General features: G+C 41.1%; 1 protein-coding gene across 1 annotated transcript in view; it reads left to right on the top strand.

The window, feature by feature from the left end:
- The first annotated feature begins 535 nt into the window (after window positions 1-535).
- vwa8 (von Willebrand factor A domain containing 8) overlaps window positions 536-14,926 on the top strand; it is a 77,254-nt gene continuing 62,863 nt past the window's right edge. The window contains exons 1-5 of the mRNA XM_067604148.1: window positions 536-820; window positions 2,482-2,559; window positions 2,721-2,851; window positions 3,346-3,456; window positions 14,728-14,895. Coding sequence (XP_067460249.1) covers window positions 682-820; window positions 2,482-2,559; window positions 2,721-2,851; window positions 3,346-3,456; window positions 14,728-14,895 — 627 coding nt within the window. The 5' untranslated portion in view covers window positions 536-681. The remainder of the gene's footprint in view (window positions 821-2,481; window positions 2,560-2,720; window positions 2,852-3,345; window positions 3,457-14,727; window positions 14,896-14,926) is intronic.

The raw sequence follows: 14,926 nt of genomic DNA, 5'->3' as shown, positions 1-14,926 counted from the left end.
TAATTGATGCACTGAGCGAAGGTGGGGACAGACAGAAACAGATAGGTGAGCCATGGCAATACAATAAAACAATTTAAGTCACAATTTAAATGTACAATTTAAAACATATAAATATTAACACCATCTTGGAGAGAAAACCAAGTGTTTGTGAAAGACACCTGAAAATACACATAGGCCTACATACTACACAAACACAGAGAAAAATACAAATGCAAACATACACTGACACATTATGAACAAAAATATGTTCTTCTTAGTATTCTTAACTAATAGCCTTCTGTGTGAACATTATTCCTGAACTTACAGGCTTTTGAAGCCAAAAAGTTATGATTAACAAAATCACATATCAAATGGCTAAATAATATGGCTACTTTTAACAGTCATTGGAGAATTTTTTTGCCTGGTGAAAGTGGCGCTACTACTGATATACAAATATTCGCATTATTAATGCTATAAAATACTATGTCGGAACTGTCGGAGTACGTGTCAACAAACATGATACCTCTACGGAAGACTTTAGCTCCGGACCAGTTTGTCCCTCTTTTATTATCTTCCGGCTACCACAAAATGAGCTGACATATTATGAAATGGGGATAAGATAGGTCATTGACATAGCTTGCTAAGAAGCCTGTGAACTTTTATTTTACAATAGTGTTACGTTTTGGATGGCATAGTTTAAGTATGCACTCTCAGATATTATGTAGCGGCACAGCAGCAGCTGTCGCTGCGAGAAGGGTGCGGAATATTCTGGGTGCTGTTCTGGGAAGAGACGGCTGGATGTGGAGAACACATGAGGTCAAACTTCTCAACACGTCCTCAGGTAAATAACGATTTAAGAAATAGGTCTGTGCATTTTCGGTGGCAATAGCTAGCTAGATAAATAATTAGCCATTAATATCAGTCGTTTTAATATCTTTTGGACACTAGTGAATATGCGTGGTTGCTATGTGATCAACATTCCAACAGGTGTTGTGTTTACGGCTGTGACCCCTTCGAATAATGTTCCCCTCCAATTAAAATAGATTTTCCCGTGGGTGGCGGTGTACTAGACTAAATTATTTTGAATGGTGTTCCCAATATTTTGTCCACTCCATTAACATGCATGGGGGGGGGGGGGGGGGGGGGGGGGGGGCAAAATATTAGGAACACTTTGCAATTTAATGCAATATAATGCATTAGATTGCACAGGTGTGCCTAATGAAGTGGCCGGTGAGTGTATATACATATAATACAATATTTTGTGTTTTTTTGTTTTTCTTTCTTGCAATTAACACTTGAAATGATGAAGGCACTTGCTAATGACAGGGTAATAGAAAATGTAAACTATACTTTTGTGTTTCATTTTACTTCTTAAGGATTTCATTAAAGATGTGTTATAATGTTTGTTTTATTTGTTTGTTTTTTTTACAAAATGATCCAAAACATTACCAAAGAGGAAGATCTTGGGCAGATAATAGAGTGAATAAATATGAAACAATTATTAAATGATTCAAACCTTTCTTAATTAAACGTTACATTCTGGCCATTCATCTTTATTCATATTAATAATGCTATAATGTTTTTTCATATTTTCTTGGGTCACATAAAAAGAGCAAGCATGTGTTACTTACACGTCACAGCTTAGCAGACAGTTTGACTTGTCATGGTAGGAAAAGCACAGGTGACATTAACATAGGCTGCGTTGTATCCCAGTACTGTGCTTATGTCCTAAGCCATGACAGTGTGACAGTCAACCAGCATGCACAATACCAGAAACCTGATTAAAATTAAATCATTAATTTAAATTTTTACACCTGTGCTTTTCCTACTGTGACATGTCAAAATGTCTGCTGTGAAAAAGGCCTACAGATACGGTTGCCCCTAAGGACATAAAACATACAAAAGCAGCAGCACAAACATTAAGGAAATGTAATGCAAATCCAAAAAAACAATACAAACTTTAAAACACATATAAAAGTGAAAACACAAACATTAAGAGAAATGCAACAAATACTAAAACACATACAAAAGTGGAAACAAAATGCATTTGTAGCATTTTTGGATTTGAAGCTCATTTTCCCTTAGAAACCACCGTCTATTGACCCTCTTCATGACACGCATTTTGACTTGTCAAAGCAGGAAAAGCACAGCTATAAATAATAAAATTAACAATGCCTCCATTCATTTAATTGTCTCAGTAAGTCATGTCAGTGAGTGAGCATGCACAATACCAGAGCCCTGGAACTGGTTCACCTAAATGGGTGCAGCCATTACTAATTTTATTTATTCCACCTGTGTTTTTCATGCTTTGACAAGTCTAAATATCTGCTGTAAAATGGGTCTATTATAGAGTAGAATTAAAGGAATTTATAATCTTATTCAAAACAACATTATGTGTTGTCAAACAGCCTTCAGCGGTTTTCAAAGTTTAACTTGAACTGTCCTTCTTATTGCTGTCTGTGAAAGACCTGCTCATGTATTGTTTACCCTGTGTTTTTGCAGGTGACACAGTGAAGATTGGAGATATCTCATACAAACTCAAAACACCTCGGAATCCAGAACTTGTTCCTGTCAAACACAGTATGTAAATATTTCTTGGTGTCTGTCTGGACAATAATATGCATGTTTGCATGAAATAAGAGGAAGACAGGGACTATAGATGAAATAAAAGTGGGTAAAATGTGAGGTAGAAAACAAGTGGTTAAATTTTAGTTTAATCTTGTGTTGTTTGGGTGTCCTAGTTTCAGACTCCCTACCCCAGACTGTGGCCCAGCATCTACGATGGATTATGCAGAAAGACCTTTTGGGTCAGGATGTGTTTCTCATTGGTCCACCGGGACCCCTGAGACGATCCATAGCTATGCAGTACCTTGTGAGTACACCAATAACACACACACAGGACAAAACTCCATAATGGCAGCATGTCAAAAAACTTGAACTTGAAAAAAATGCATTGAAGCTTTAATTTATGTACTGACAAGTATCACTTATCAAATTAGGTCAATTCTTTGGATTTCCAACCCAATCTCCAATATAAATGAAATAGTTTGTAACTGCAATATGTAGATAGAGTTGTATAAACATCAAATTGTACAAAAATGTATGCTGTGAATTGACAGTGACGCTGTTATAGAGATGGGCACTGGATTGTTTCATGAGACAAATTTACCTGAGCTGTTACAGGATAAAAATAATTAATATTTGAGAGTCAACATATCAACATAACTGGACGTCTTATTATTGTTTTAGTTCATAAAATTGGTTTGAAAAATACTTGTAAAATTATTGTACAACTGAAACCTGAGAATGGTGCAGGGGCTTTTGAAGAACTGTGTGAAACCATGTTTGTCCCTTGTTGTTGAACAGGAGTTGACCAAACGGGAAGTTGAGTATGTAGCTCTGTCCAGGGACACCACAGAGACTGACCTGAAACAGAGGAGAGAGATCCGCTCAGGGACGGCCTTCTACATAGACCAGGTAAATCCTCTCAGTGGATATAGTTTTTCTTGTTAATTATACTTTTTAACAAACCAGGTCAGTAATTAGCCCCATGTAGCGTAAAATATGTCTTTTCCAGACCAATCAGGTTACTTGGCACGCTAGTGAATCAATGTTCACATGAGTAAAATTGTTAAAAAAAACCCAAAACAAAACATAAAAATAGTACAATATAAGATACAATAAAAGAAACAAACAATAAAACATAAGCAACAACATAACTTAAAAACACAAAATACAAACATTAGGTACTATGAGGCGAGACTGTAGACTGTAAAAAATGAAGGGACGTAGCCACTGTGACCTCACCCATTGGTTTGTGGACTCCTGTTTTGAAGCCTAGAGTTTGGTGATTTCTCTTGGACATCTTGGATTTGACCATCGCCATCTTTGATTTTTGGAACCAGAAGTGACCATATTTAGACGAGAGGGTGGAGCTGACCCTAGCGCTAGCTGCTAGCTTGATTAGAGCGGTGCATTTACAGTCTATGGTTAACTGTGATAATGCTAATGCTAATTTTCGCAAGCAAAAAACAGGCTATAACCATTAAAGCAAAATGCACTTACTGGAAAAACTGAACATCCGACTCCTTAGAAGGTCTTTCAGTACAACCAAACACTGAACAAGACTTTTTTGGGCGCCTAAAATGTTACAATTAACCTTCATGAACTGAAAACACAGTGTGAAATAGCGGCTGCTATGCCTATACTCTGTGAATCTGGGGTTATGTCATGGTTACATTGCATAATCAACCTTGTCACCGTGGTAGCAACTTGTCAATCACAAGGTAGCCACACCCTAAAGCATACCCTGCTTTATCGTTTATTTTACTCTAAATGGGACCATAATTTACAAAATGAAAGTCATGCTGTATTGAAGAAGACTTGAAACTAGTGTTTGAGAACAGGAAAGTGTTTACTGAGGTAATAAATGAAGTGAGAAGTAGGGTCATTTTCTCGTAGACTTCCATACAATCGGACCTCTTTTTGCAACCAGTAGAGTCGCCCCCTGCTGGCCATTTGAGAGAATGTAGGTTTAAGTCACTACTGCATTGGCTTCACAAAGGCCAGTTTGAATAAATGCAGGACAATAAGGAGAACTGGAGAAAGTAAGAACAAATCCCATTCAGTCCCACAACACGTGTGCAGATATTAGGTTTATGGCTAATTTCTAGTTGAATACAACAAATTGGACAGTGATCTGGTTTCTTGCCAAACTCTGATTATAATTCTTGATATTTCTCACCGAATATAGGAAATGAAGGTTGGTTTTTAATGACTTTTAAGTCTTTTAAACTGATCTACAGTTTTACCCCCTTGATAACGTGCTGGGCCTGATCCGGGCAGTTTGAGCTGCTGACAGCTGCCGTGTGGACACCACAGCATGGCTGGCAGAGCTTACGGCTAGCGGAGCTAGTGGCTAAATGGAGCTAACAGTTTACCTAATTGCTGGATTACAGCTGCTGGTTGTCAAAAATCCAAGGCAGTGTCTGAAAGGCAGTTGAGAGTTATCCACATGAGAGGCTGCGTTTTCCACAGCTAAGGTGATGGATCCTGAGCTGTCTGGGCTCAGGGCAGAACTCCTAATCATTGAAAGCCTGATCAGCAAACTACTCAACTGGCAAGCTAAGCTGCACTCCTGCCTTGTCAAGCTGGAGACTGCTGGGCAAGACCCAAAATTAAAATTGTAAGAGGACTACTTGATTACTATAAGTAAATTATCTAAACAGCATTTGTATAGGAATGATTCTGTCCAAGTTTTTTGATCCATATAAACGGTTGATCACTGTAACCATGATCACTATAAGCGGTTTCCACTGTACATACATCAAGAAATGGCTTGGACTCCCGATGCCTCAGCAGTATCGGCTTGCATGAGTATGGGGCTCTGGAACTGTCTACTGTCACTAGCCTTACTGAAAAATGCAAATCCTCCGAGGTAAGGCTGGACATAACCATGACAGAAACTCAGGACACCACAATATGGGCAGCAGCTCCCAGAGTGGCAGCAGGCAGAAAGTGGAACTCATCTGAGGCGGTGCAGCAGGCATGGAGGTATTGTGGGCCAAGTGCAGCTTAGAAGAGGTGGTTTTGGGCTTGGCACAAGTAAAGCCACATGGCACAGAACAACACCTGCCCAGAAGAGAGGACTTTTGGTAAAAGAGTTATGGCAGCAGGAGGAAACAAAACAATGTGCTGTGAGATTCACAGGCATAACAGGGCCAATGGATGGGAAAACCTTGAACACCGGGAGCTTGCCTGGAAGAGTCACCTATGATGTTCTTCCCAGTCCCAAGAACTTGAACCAGTCGCCTTGGAGAATACCCATAATGCCAAATATCAGCAACCCTATGGCACATACCCAACGGCTAGCCTCACACAAAGACGGTACACCTGGGGGCACAACCAGGTCCTTCACCAATTGGCACTAGTGTTGGAAGAAAGGAAGACTAACAACAATGCCCTCCCTCCCCCAACCCCTGACTTCTCAAATACAATGGCCTCTGTACTAGCAGGAAAGATACCAAAAAGGTCAACTGCAAGAAAATAATCAAGCCTACTAAATACAGCCCAGGATTGGAAGATGAAGGCTAATCTAGACCAGAAGCTCACCTTTCCACCAGAGATCATTACAACCAGTCTCAGTTGGTGAAGCGTATGAACGCAAAGAGCTGAAGTACTCCAATCTAACAACTGAAGCAGAACAAAAGGGCTGGAGAACACTGATACTCACTGTGGAGGTCGGCCGCAGGTGTTTTGTGGCCATTTCAACACCAGGCTGGTGGGGATCTGAGGACAGACTATCAAATCACTGGCAGAGGCTGCTTAGTGAAATAACTGGCTCTGGCTGAAAAGAAAGGACAAGAACTGGTCAGCAAGATGACCGCCAGCCAGTAGGAAGGGTAAAAGTGGAGGGGGTTGCACCTGGGATGCCACGTTTCGCCATTGAGCCCTCAGGAGGTGTTGTGGGCCTATCAATGAAACACCAAGGAAGGAAGGTGCCCACCTGATAACTACAGTGAAGCTTTTACCCCTACCCCCCTCTGCTGGTTATGATTTACAGTCTGCATAAACAGGACTGAATCATTGACAGAAGAAACCTGGACTCAGCTAATCCTCCTGAAGTTCTATTGGGTGCTCACTAGAGGACTGCATTGTGATTGGGATCCCATGGATCCCACGGGACCTAATGCAAATCTTGCGGGAGTGGTTTTAATTTTGCTGTGCTCAGTCAGCGCTCCTCCTGGTGCTCCCTGACACCACTACCTGCTGCAGCTCACATACATACACACACACACACTCATGAGTGCCCACCACCGGCTGCTGCAACCTGCCAACTTCACCTGAATGAGCAAAGGAAAGAAACACCAAACAATGCATGCATATTAAGGGGCAGTGGTGGCCTAAAGGTTAGAGAAGCGAGCTTATGACCGGAGGGTCACCGGTTCAATCCCCTGGACTGGAAGGATAAATCTGGGTGGAGAAAGTGAAGAAGCAGCACTTGCCTCATTACCCTCATTGCCCTCATTACCATCACTGAAGTGCCCTTGAGGCACCCCAACTGTTCCAGTGGAGCTGTTCAGTTGCTGGCAGATCAGACTGAGGTTGTACTGGGCAGCTTCCAGGTATGAATGTGTAACTGTGTGAATGTGATCAAGGCGTTCCTGAAAAAGAGAACATTGCTCTCATTGGGAATTCCCCTGAATAAATAAACAAAAAATATAAAAAAAATATTGCAATACTGCAGGTTATTACTACTTTTGTACTCATTTAGAAGGTAACAGAGGAGTTGTAAGCTTGTGTTAAGTTGCATTCCATCATCATTAGGAGCGCTACTCCTGATCAGTGCGTTTAAAGACACAGGGAAACGAAACAGAATAAAACAACCACAGCCAACAACACATGTTCTAAAATAATAAGAAGGCTAAAATAAATAAATACAATTTAATTTTGCCATAGAACAGGCGTACTTATTGCACTAGAATAGCTGTAATTATTGCACTAGTATGATGTAATTATGCACTAGAACATAATTTTGCTATGTTATCACAGGTATACATCTCTTTATTAATACTACACAGTTAAATAACATGTCTTTCCTGCAGGATGGGAGAAGACACAAAATCAATGCAATGTTAATGGTTAGAATGTTTGCGGGTGGGAGTAGGCACACACATTGCAGGAGCGGGGAGTGATGGTCAGAAATCCAGCGGGAGCGGGCAGGAGCAGGATGAAGAAAACAGTTTCATGCAGGGCTCTAGTGCCCACCTGATGACCCCAGTGAAGAGTTTACCCCTACCCCCATTCAAGGAATGATTGCTGATTACAATACTGGATTGTAAAACCAAGTCCTATGAACTCAACAGCAAAGGTGGAACAATAAATTGTGCGCTCATTCTCCCTCTTCTGTCACTGAAGCACACAAACACAAATTGTAGAGTCACAGCAACACTTAAAATAGTGGTGCCCTCCCTTACCATTCCATTTTGTTCCTTTCCATGCCACTTTTTGATCATTCAAGCTTCATGAAATCGTACACACCCACACTATGTTGACTTTTTAAGTCAAGTAACCATGGAGACCAGCAGTTCCTCATTATCAAGGCTGGTTTATCTAACGAGAACTTTCTGTTTTCCATTCAGCTCCATTCATTTCTCAGGGGCACTGAAAAACGATTATGAAAAAAACAAAATCCACATAAGCCTGATCATTAGACCATGTCATTGGGCTTCAAGGAGCCAGCAGAGACAAATGATGATAAGCTGTGATAATTAACATTTACTCAATCATGTCATTATCCACAACTAATTAGCACATGGCTGCATCTGTGTAAAAAAATAAACCAGTTGCATAACAGTTCAAACATCAACTCCATGGAAACACGTTGAAGTTATTTTTAATGATTTATTCTCAGCACATTTATCCTCCACTCACAAATTTGGTCTTCTGGAACAGGAAAACTCACAGCTAATTAGTTTGAGTTTCTTATAATTAGACTGAATCTGGAAGGGAGTGTCACTCCTCTTTTTTTTTATTAGTACAGTGGTAACTGAAGAAGGCGTTACACTATCAATATGTTCTCTCATTGTCAGACTTTGTAAATGCAGCGGTGCTATTCTCTGCTCACTGAAAAAAAATGTGCCTGTACTGCATATACTTGCCTGTATCTTGCATTACACCACAGCCATCACTTTCTGAGTGGTTTTTATAGTTTAATCAAGAGTAAGGGGACCTATATTTGTGACAGTGCAATTGAAACCCTGCTGATGTAGCAGTTTTGTTTGGCTCTGGCAGATTTTTCTAATTTAATCACTCACTGTGATCTTTCTTCTACTGAAATGGATGGCAGAGTCCATTAGGGAGAAGCATTACTGAAAATCATATATCACAGTGCAATTTTATTATAAAGGCCAATGCCTCTGCCTTTATGAAGATGTCTAAAGACATAGACCTCCAGAATAACACAAATGCCTTTCATATTGATTATAATTGTCTGCATCGTTATTCTCACACCACACATCACCTCTAAATGTGTGTCTTTGTCCTATTTAAGGACAACAGTCCTCAAAGTTGTGCATAAACCTGTGATTACATCATTACAATCGAGAGAGCATCACCAGCATAGGTAATGCTAAATTTATACAAAAGTGCACATTTGGCATGTGGACCAGAACAGTTACACAGAACACCTGGGATGGATGACTGCAGGTGACCCAAAAATCATGACGAACTTGCACTTTCATGAAGATCTCACCGTAGATATTAGCCATAAAAGTGGTTTGCAGCTTCCAATAACAAGATAATCGGGTTTTTGTGCACCTTAATTAGATGTTGTGTGGCTGGCAATGTGGTGCTTGGAAAAAAAAATTACAGTGACAGCCTTCAAAAGAATGGAAACATGATTTATTTTACAGTACTACAAAGTTAGTTCTAGCTGCACATGTGTCTGAGTCATTAGCGATGTCCCAGTACCATACTACGCACCAATTCTTATCAGCATGTATTGTCTTAACACTTGAAACTTGACAAAACAAATGTTATGACTATCATGTCCCGCACGACCTGACTGAAGACAACTCTATTCACACCTTTAAGGCAGATGATCTGAGGTGACGTATGTGAGGCCCTGCCTGCACATATATACATCTGTCACCACAGTCATCCTTCAGTTTGATAGATGCTCTTCACTTGGCCAGCTGCGTAGTGAGGCAACCTAGTGTTCACTCGGTACAACACGTATAGTATGGGACATGTATTCACGCACCACAGAGCAGCCACCGAGCAGGAGTCAAACCTCCAGCACTCTACTGCTTCTTAGACCCAGCAGACAGGACAGAGTGAGCCACCAAAGGAGCTGTTATATCCAAAGATAAAACCAAACAAAAGTGTGCGGCGATGACCAACTGGCTGCAGCACAGATATCACTCACAGATACCCCTTTAATAAAACCCATGATGTCGCCATGCCCCTGGTCAAATGTGCCCCACACCATGAGGTAATGGAAGAACTCTGCTGTTGTAACCTATTGAGATAGCTTCTACAATCCAGTGAGAAAGCTGAAGTTTACACAGGGCTTTGCCCTTGGCTGGATTAGCAGAACAGACAAACAATTGGTCACATAAACACACACTCTGGGTGCGGTCTATGTAGGTGCGTAGCACATGCACAGGACACAGGGAATGCAACCTCCTCTGCTCCTCAGATGCTAAAGGAGGGGAACAAAAGCTCAAGAGCTCAAAAGCCATACAGCTATAGGCTGTAGGGATAATGTTAGGCAAATACACCGCATTTGGGTGCGATGTAACCTTGGAGCCATCCGAAATGAACTGGGTACAGGAGGGATGCACAGACAAAGCATGAATGTTGTCCACCTGCTTTGTGAAGGTCAAAGCAAGAAGCTGTGCAGTTATGTATGAGAGAAATTTCATATCTGCAGACTCAATGGGCTCAAATGGAGGCCCACAAAGAGCCTCAGGCACCAAAGCCAAATCCCAGGAGGGGATGCTGGATTTAACCTCAGGCTTGAGCCGGTGGACTACTTTTAAGAAATGCATGGTAAGAGGATGAGCGCCTGGCATTGCTCTATCAAAGCCAACATGACAGATATCGCTGCCAAATAGACCTTAATTGTGGAAAAGGAGAGACCCTTATCTAGTAGCTCCTGAAGGAATGTCAAAACATCCACAATAGAGCACTGAAATGGGAGTACATTGCAGTCCTGACACCACTGCTCGAGCGCCTGCCAAATATAGGCATATAGGCATTGCACTTTGGATCATCGCCACTGCACTTGGGGGCAGATCCTTAGCTATTAATTTGCACCTCTCAACAGGTAGGCATGCAGCCAGACATTTCTCTATTCTCTGTTAAGGAGCAGCTTAGATTGACACTAAAATGAGAATAGCTAGTCCACCTTAAAAGTCTGTCCGCCTTTAGTGAGCCTAGTCAGGTTAGGCTAACCCCCTTCACTTTTCCAGCAGTTGAGACTTTTCTTGGTCTTGAGAAGCTGCAGCATTTATCAAGTGACACTGTCACCTGTACTGTACATTTACCGCCAGCTTGACAACTTACTGTTAACCTTTTCCTCTGCCCCACTCGCATTCACGTCACTTTTATGCCCCTCGCTATACACACACATTACACACTGCCCTATTCCTTAAAGCAGCTATGTACGCTACTCTTATAACAGTACCTTTCACGTAGATGTTCTTTGAAGGCTGAGGAGAGGGAGGATTCTGGGATTTGATGCACTAGTCAATGACTCAAAACAATTCCACAGTAACATAGGTTGTTCGTAGGGTGATCATTAGTAGCCCATTGATATTAATGATCATGTGAAATTTTAGCAGTGGTGCTCATAATTCTGCCGTGGTGCACCAATATGGGGGAAACACTGGTACATGCTGTATACAATGAATATGTATTGTGGAATTGGGACACAGCAAGTGTCTTCAAACGTGTTGTTTGTTGATTTGCATCATTGCATTGGGATAATGTGTGAATACTTCCAATTTGGAATAACAGGAGGTTTTCCCATTTTGTTGACATTGTGTGAATGTAATATAAACTCGATGCACAACTGGCCTTTTTCACAGAAGACATTTTGACATGTCAGAGTTGGAAAAGCACAGGTGTAAAAAAACAAAATTACCCATGATTGAATTCAATTTCGCTGCTTCAGTTTCAGGGTCCTGGTATTGTGCATGCTGGTTCACTGTCACACTGTCATGGCTTACTGGGACGGTTGAATAGAACAGAGTCATCTTTAATGTTATTAGTAACACCTGTGCTTTTCCTACTCTGACATGTCAAGATGTCTGCCGTGAAAAAGACCTATTCACAGAACGCATTTTGAAGTGACAGCAGAAATCACCAGCAGACTCTTTTCAGGTGTCACACAGCTGCAACTAATAAAATGAATAAGGGTACGTTTGTTTAGGTTGGGACTCACAACAATATTTCCGTTATCAATGCTTTCTATAATATCTTACATAACATAAGTTAATACTTAACATAACAACATAGGTCATTAGCTACAGCTGTGTTTTCCATGTTGTGACTCCTCTGTGAAGACTTCATACAGTTAATTATTTTTTATGATTCATTACACTATGACTTGCCTAACTCCAGAAAGCTGTTATGTGACCACATAATCAAGCGCTGTTTTGAAATTGTGTAGTCAACAGTGTCCAAATGTTCATCAGAACAGCAACCAATACAATAGAAATTCATTATATACTGTTATAGGGAGTGATATTAAAACACACACATCATCAGTCGTCATGTGTGTGTTCATGCCTTGCGACAGGGCAATAATACTAGTTTTCTCTCGAGGGAAACCTCCAGTGCCTGATCTGATCGGCCAATACCGACCTTTTTTAACACAGTAATGTACAGTATCTACCAGGGCTGGGTGATGCATTCCCTGTTGCTGACAACAAGCAAAGCTAGTCAACCCCTTCAACTCCCCGAGGCTCATGTGCCTCCCACCTTCTCATCAAAATGAAAACAGGTGTGCATTGTTTCCATGGAAACAGCTGAATAGATACAGCATTATTTATGGTACTAATGGGTGTGAAGAGACTGCTTATTTCTGGTCTTCCTCAGATCTCATAGGATTTTGTGCTGTCTAGAGATGTGGGCAGGGCTCGTGTCTGTGTGCAAGGCATGTGCCGGTTTGTGAGTCGGTGTATTGGATAAAACTTCTAGGAGATGTTGATTTTTGCTTGTGTTAATATGTTCCTGTGGGTGTAATTAGTGGGTATATGTTCACATTACTGCATGTGACAATTATTTTGAGTTAGGGATTGAAGATGTGTGGGTGCAAATTAGCAAGCTTTTCTCGTTGAGAATAGTTTGGTATCGTAGGAGGTGTTTGTGTGTTAACTAGAACATCCAAGTATTCCTCAGGGCTCTGTGCTGATTTGGAGCCCTATATTCAGACTTATTGGGTCAGTCCCTGTGCTTACTCTCTCTTTTTCTCCCCCCTCCTTCGCTCTCTTTCTCTTTTTCCCTTCCTCCCTCAGTCCAAGCCCCACCTCCAAGTTAATATTAAGGATGGAGTCACAAGGATGTAATCGCAGTATTGTTGTCTTTTTGACTTCTCCAATCATCACTCTCCAGTTAGCAGACTCTTATATAAGGCAGCTTAGCTCAAACCCACACTGCATATAAGACTCTGTTACAGCAATCTCTAAAACTGAGTTTGAACTGAAACCGATGCAAATCCAACTAATCATTCTTTTAAAGTTAAATACATAAATTGAATGTAATTTGCAGGTTATCTGTGGTTAGCATGTATCAAGTAAACACACAAACTATGTAAGGACAAAGTACACTGTGCACAAAGCTGTGATTAAACATCGAAACAAACAAGAAAGCGTCACCAGCATAGGTAATGCTGAATTAACACAAAACTGCACATTGGGGATGTAAAAACAGAATCAGTGTGATTTCAAATTAGACACAAAGAAAAAAAACCTGTTGACTGTCTGCTGAGGTATTTATACCAAGCCAGTGGAACAGAACAATTCTCCTGAACACCTGGGATAGATGACAGCAGGTGACCCAAAACTCATGGCGAACTTGCACTTTTGTGAAGAAGATGTAGATATCAGCCATAAAAGTGGGTTGAGTTTTTTCTTATATGCTATGCTAGATTATGCAGTTTTAAAAATGTTGATAATTTAAACTCTGTTTTATATCTTTCCTATGCCGGTTGTGTTTTATTTAATATTTCATGGCCCAGAACTCACCACAAAACGTACAGTAGAAAGGATTTGTGTTTCGAGGTTCATTGGATGCAGAAGCATTTTGACTAGTACAGGCAGGGTGTGCATCGAGGAATGACAATTCAATGTTACATACAGCACAGAGATTGTGCAAGAGATTAAAAGCCTGTATGTACTGTAGACTGCAGACCTACAGTATGTGTTGGCTAAAATCTTCTCCATATCTGGTGGGATGTTGTTCTTTTTTAGTGTCAGAATGAACACAAGGCTTGTCTGTGCCTCCCCGTCTCTCTCGCCATCCTGCGTCACTCACATTTCTAACAATTATCTGATTACAGTGTTGGTGCCGAAAATGGATCAAGAGTTAAATATAGAGCATCTGGTCCTCACTATAGTTTTATGACTTTGCTTCCCACACAACCTGCCGCGTATTTACATGTTAACCTAATTATATGGCCACTCGCTCTGCGGTCCACCCAGACAGCTAAAGTTTCCTGCCTCTTGACGTCAGATGTGCTTTTTGATTTCTGCAGAAGTGTGCGTTTACACACACACACTTACATGCACACACAGGCATGTATGCACACACACACACATATGCTGTCAAGTAGAACTAAGTTTCATCCCACATTTGGTGGTAGAAAATAGGCCTTCCTAAAACAGCTGAGAGTGTTTTGAAGCTTGGTTCTGAGTAGTTCGGAGGATGCTCTGAACACAATAAGCTGAGGACATCCTCAGGAAAGGCTTTATGGCAAGCTTATATTGTCATTAGAGCATGGGCAGTAAGAACTGATGCTCTTTGTTTAAATGCTTGTAGTCATGGACTGGTCACATTTACACAGAGTCAGAGGTCGTACGGGACAATGGAGCAGCAGATCTGACCTGAGGTTGAACTAATTGTACTGGTAGGATTTAGCCCTGAAATGACCTATTTCCTGATACCAACGTCTTACCCCACATCCTTAATTATTTCTGAAGTATTGACTGAGTTCACTGATTTATCTCTGTTTGTCCTTAGTGTGCTGTAAGGGCGGCAACAGAAGGTCGAGTCCTGGTCCTGGAGGGTCTGGAGAAGGCGGAAAGAAATGTTCTACCTGTCCTTAACAACCTGCTGGAGAACAGAGAGATGCAGCTGGAGGACGGACGCTTCCTGATGTCAGCCGAGCGTTATGACAAGCTGCTGCAGGTCAGAGCCATACATTCACTGGAATATGTTA

The sequence above is a fragment of the Thunnus thynnus genome, chromosome 11, assembly GCF_963924715.1.
Source record: "Thunnus thynnus chromosome 11, fThuThy2.1, whole genome shotgun sequence".
Taxonomy (NCBI): domain Eukaryota; kingdom Metazoa; phylum Chordata; class Actinopteri; order Scombriformes; family Scombridae; genus Thunnus; species Thunnus thynnus.
The sequence above is the reverse complement of the archived record's forward strand: the minus strand, read 5'-3'. Positions and strand labels throughout refer to the sequence as shown.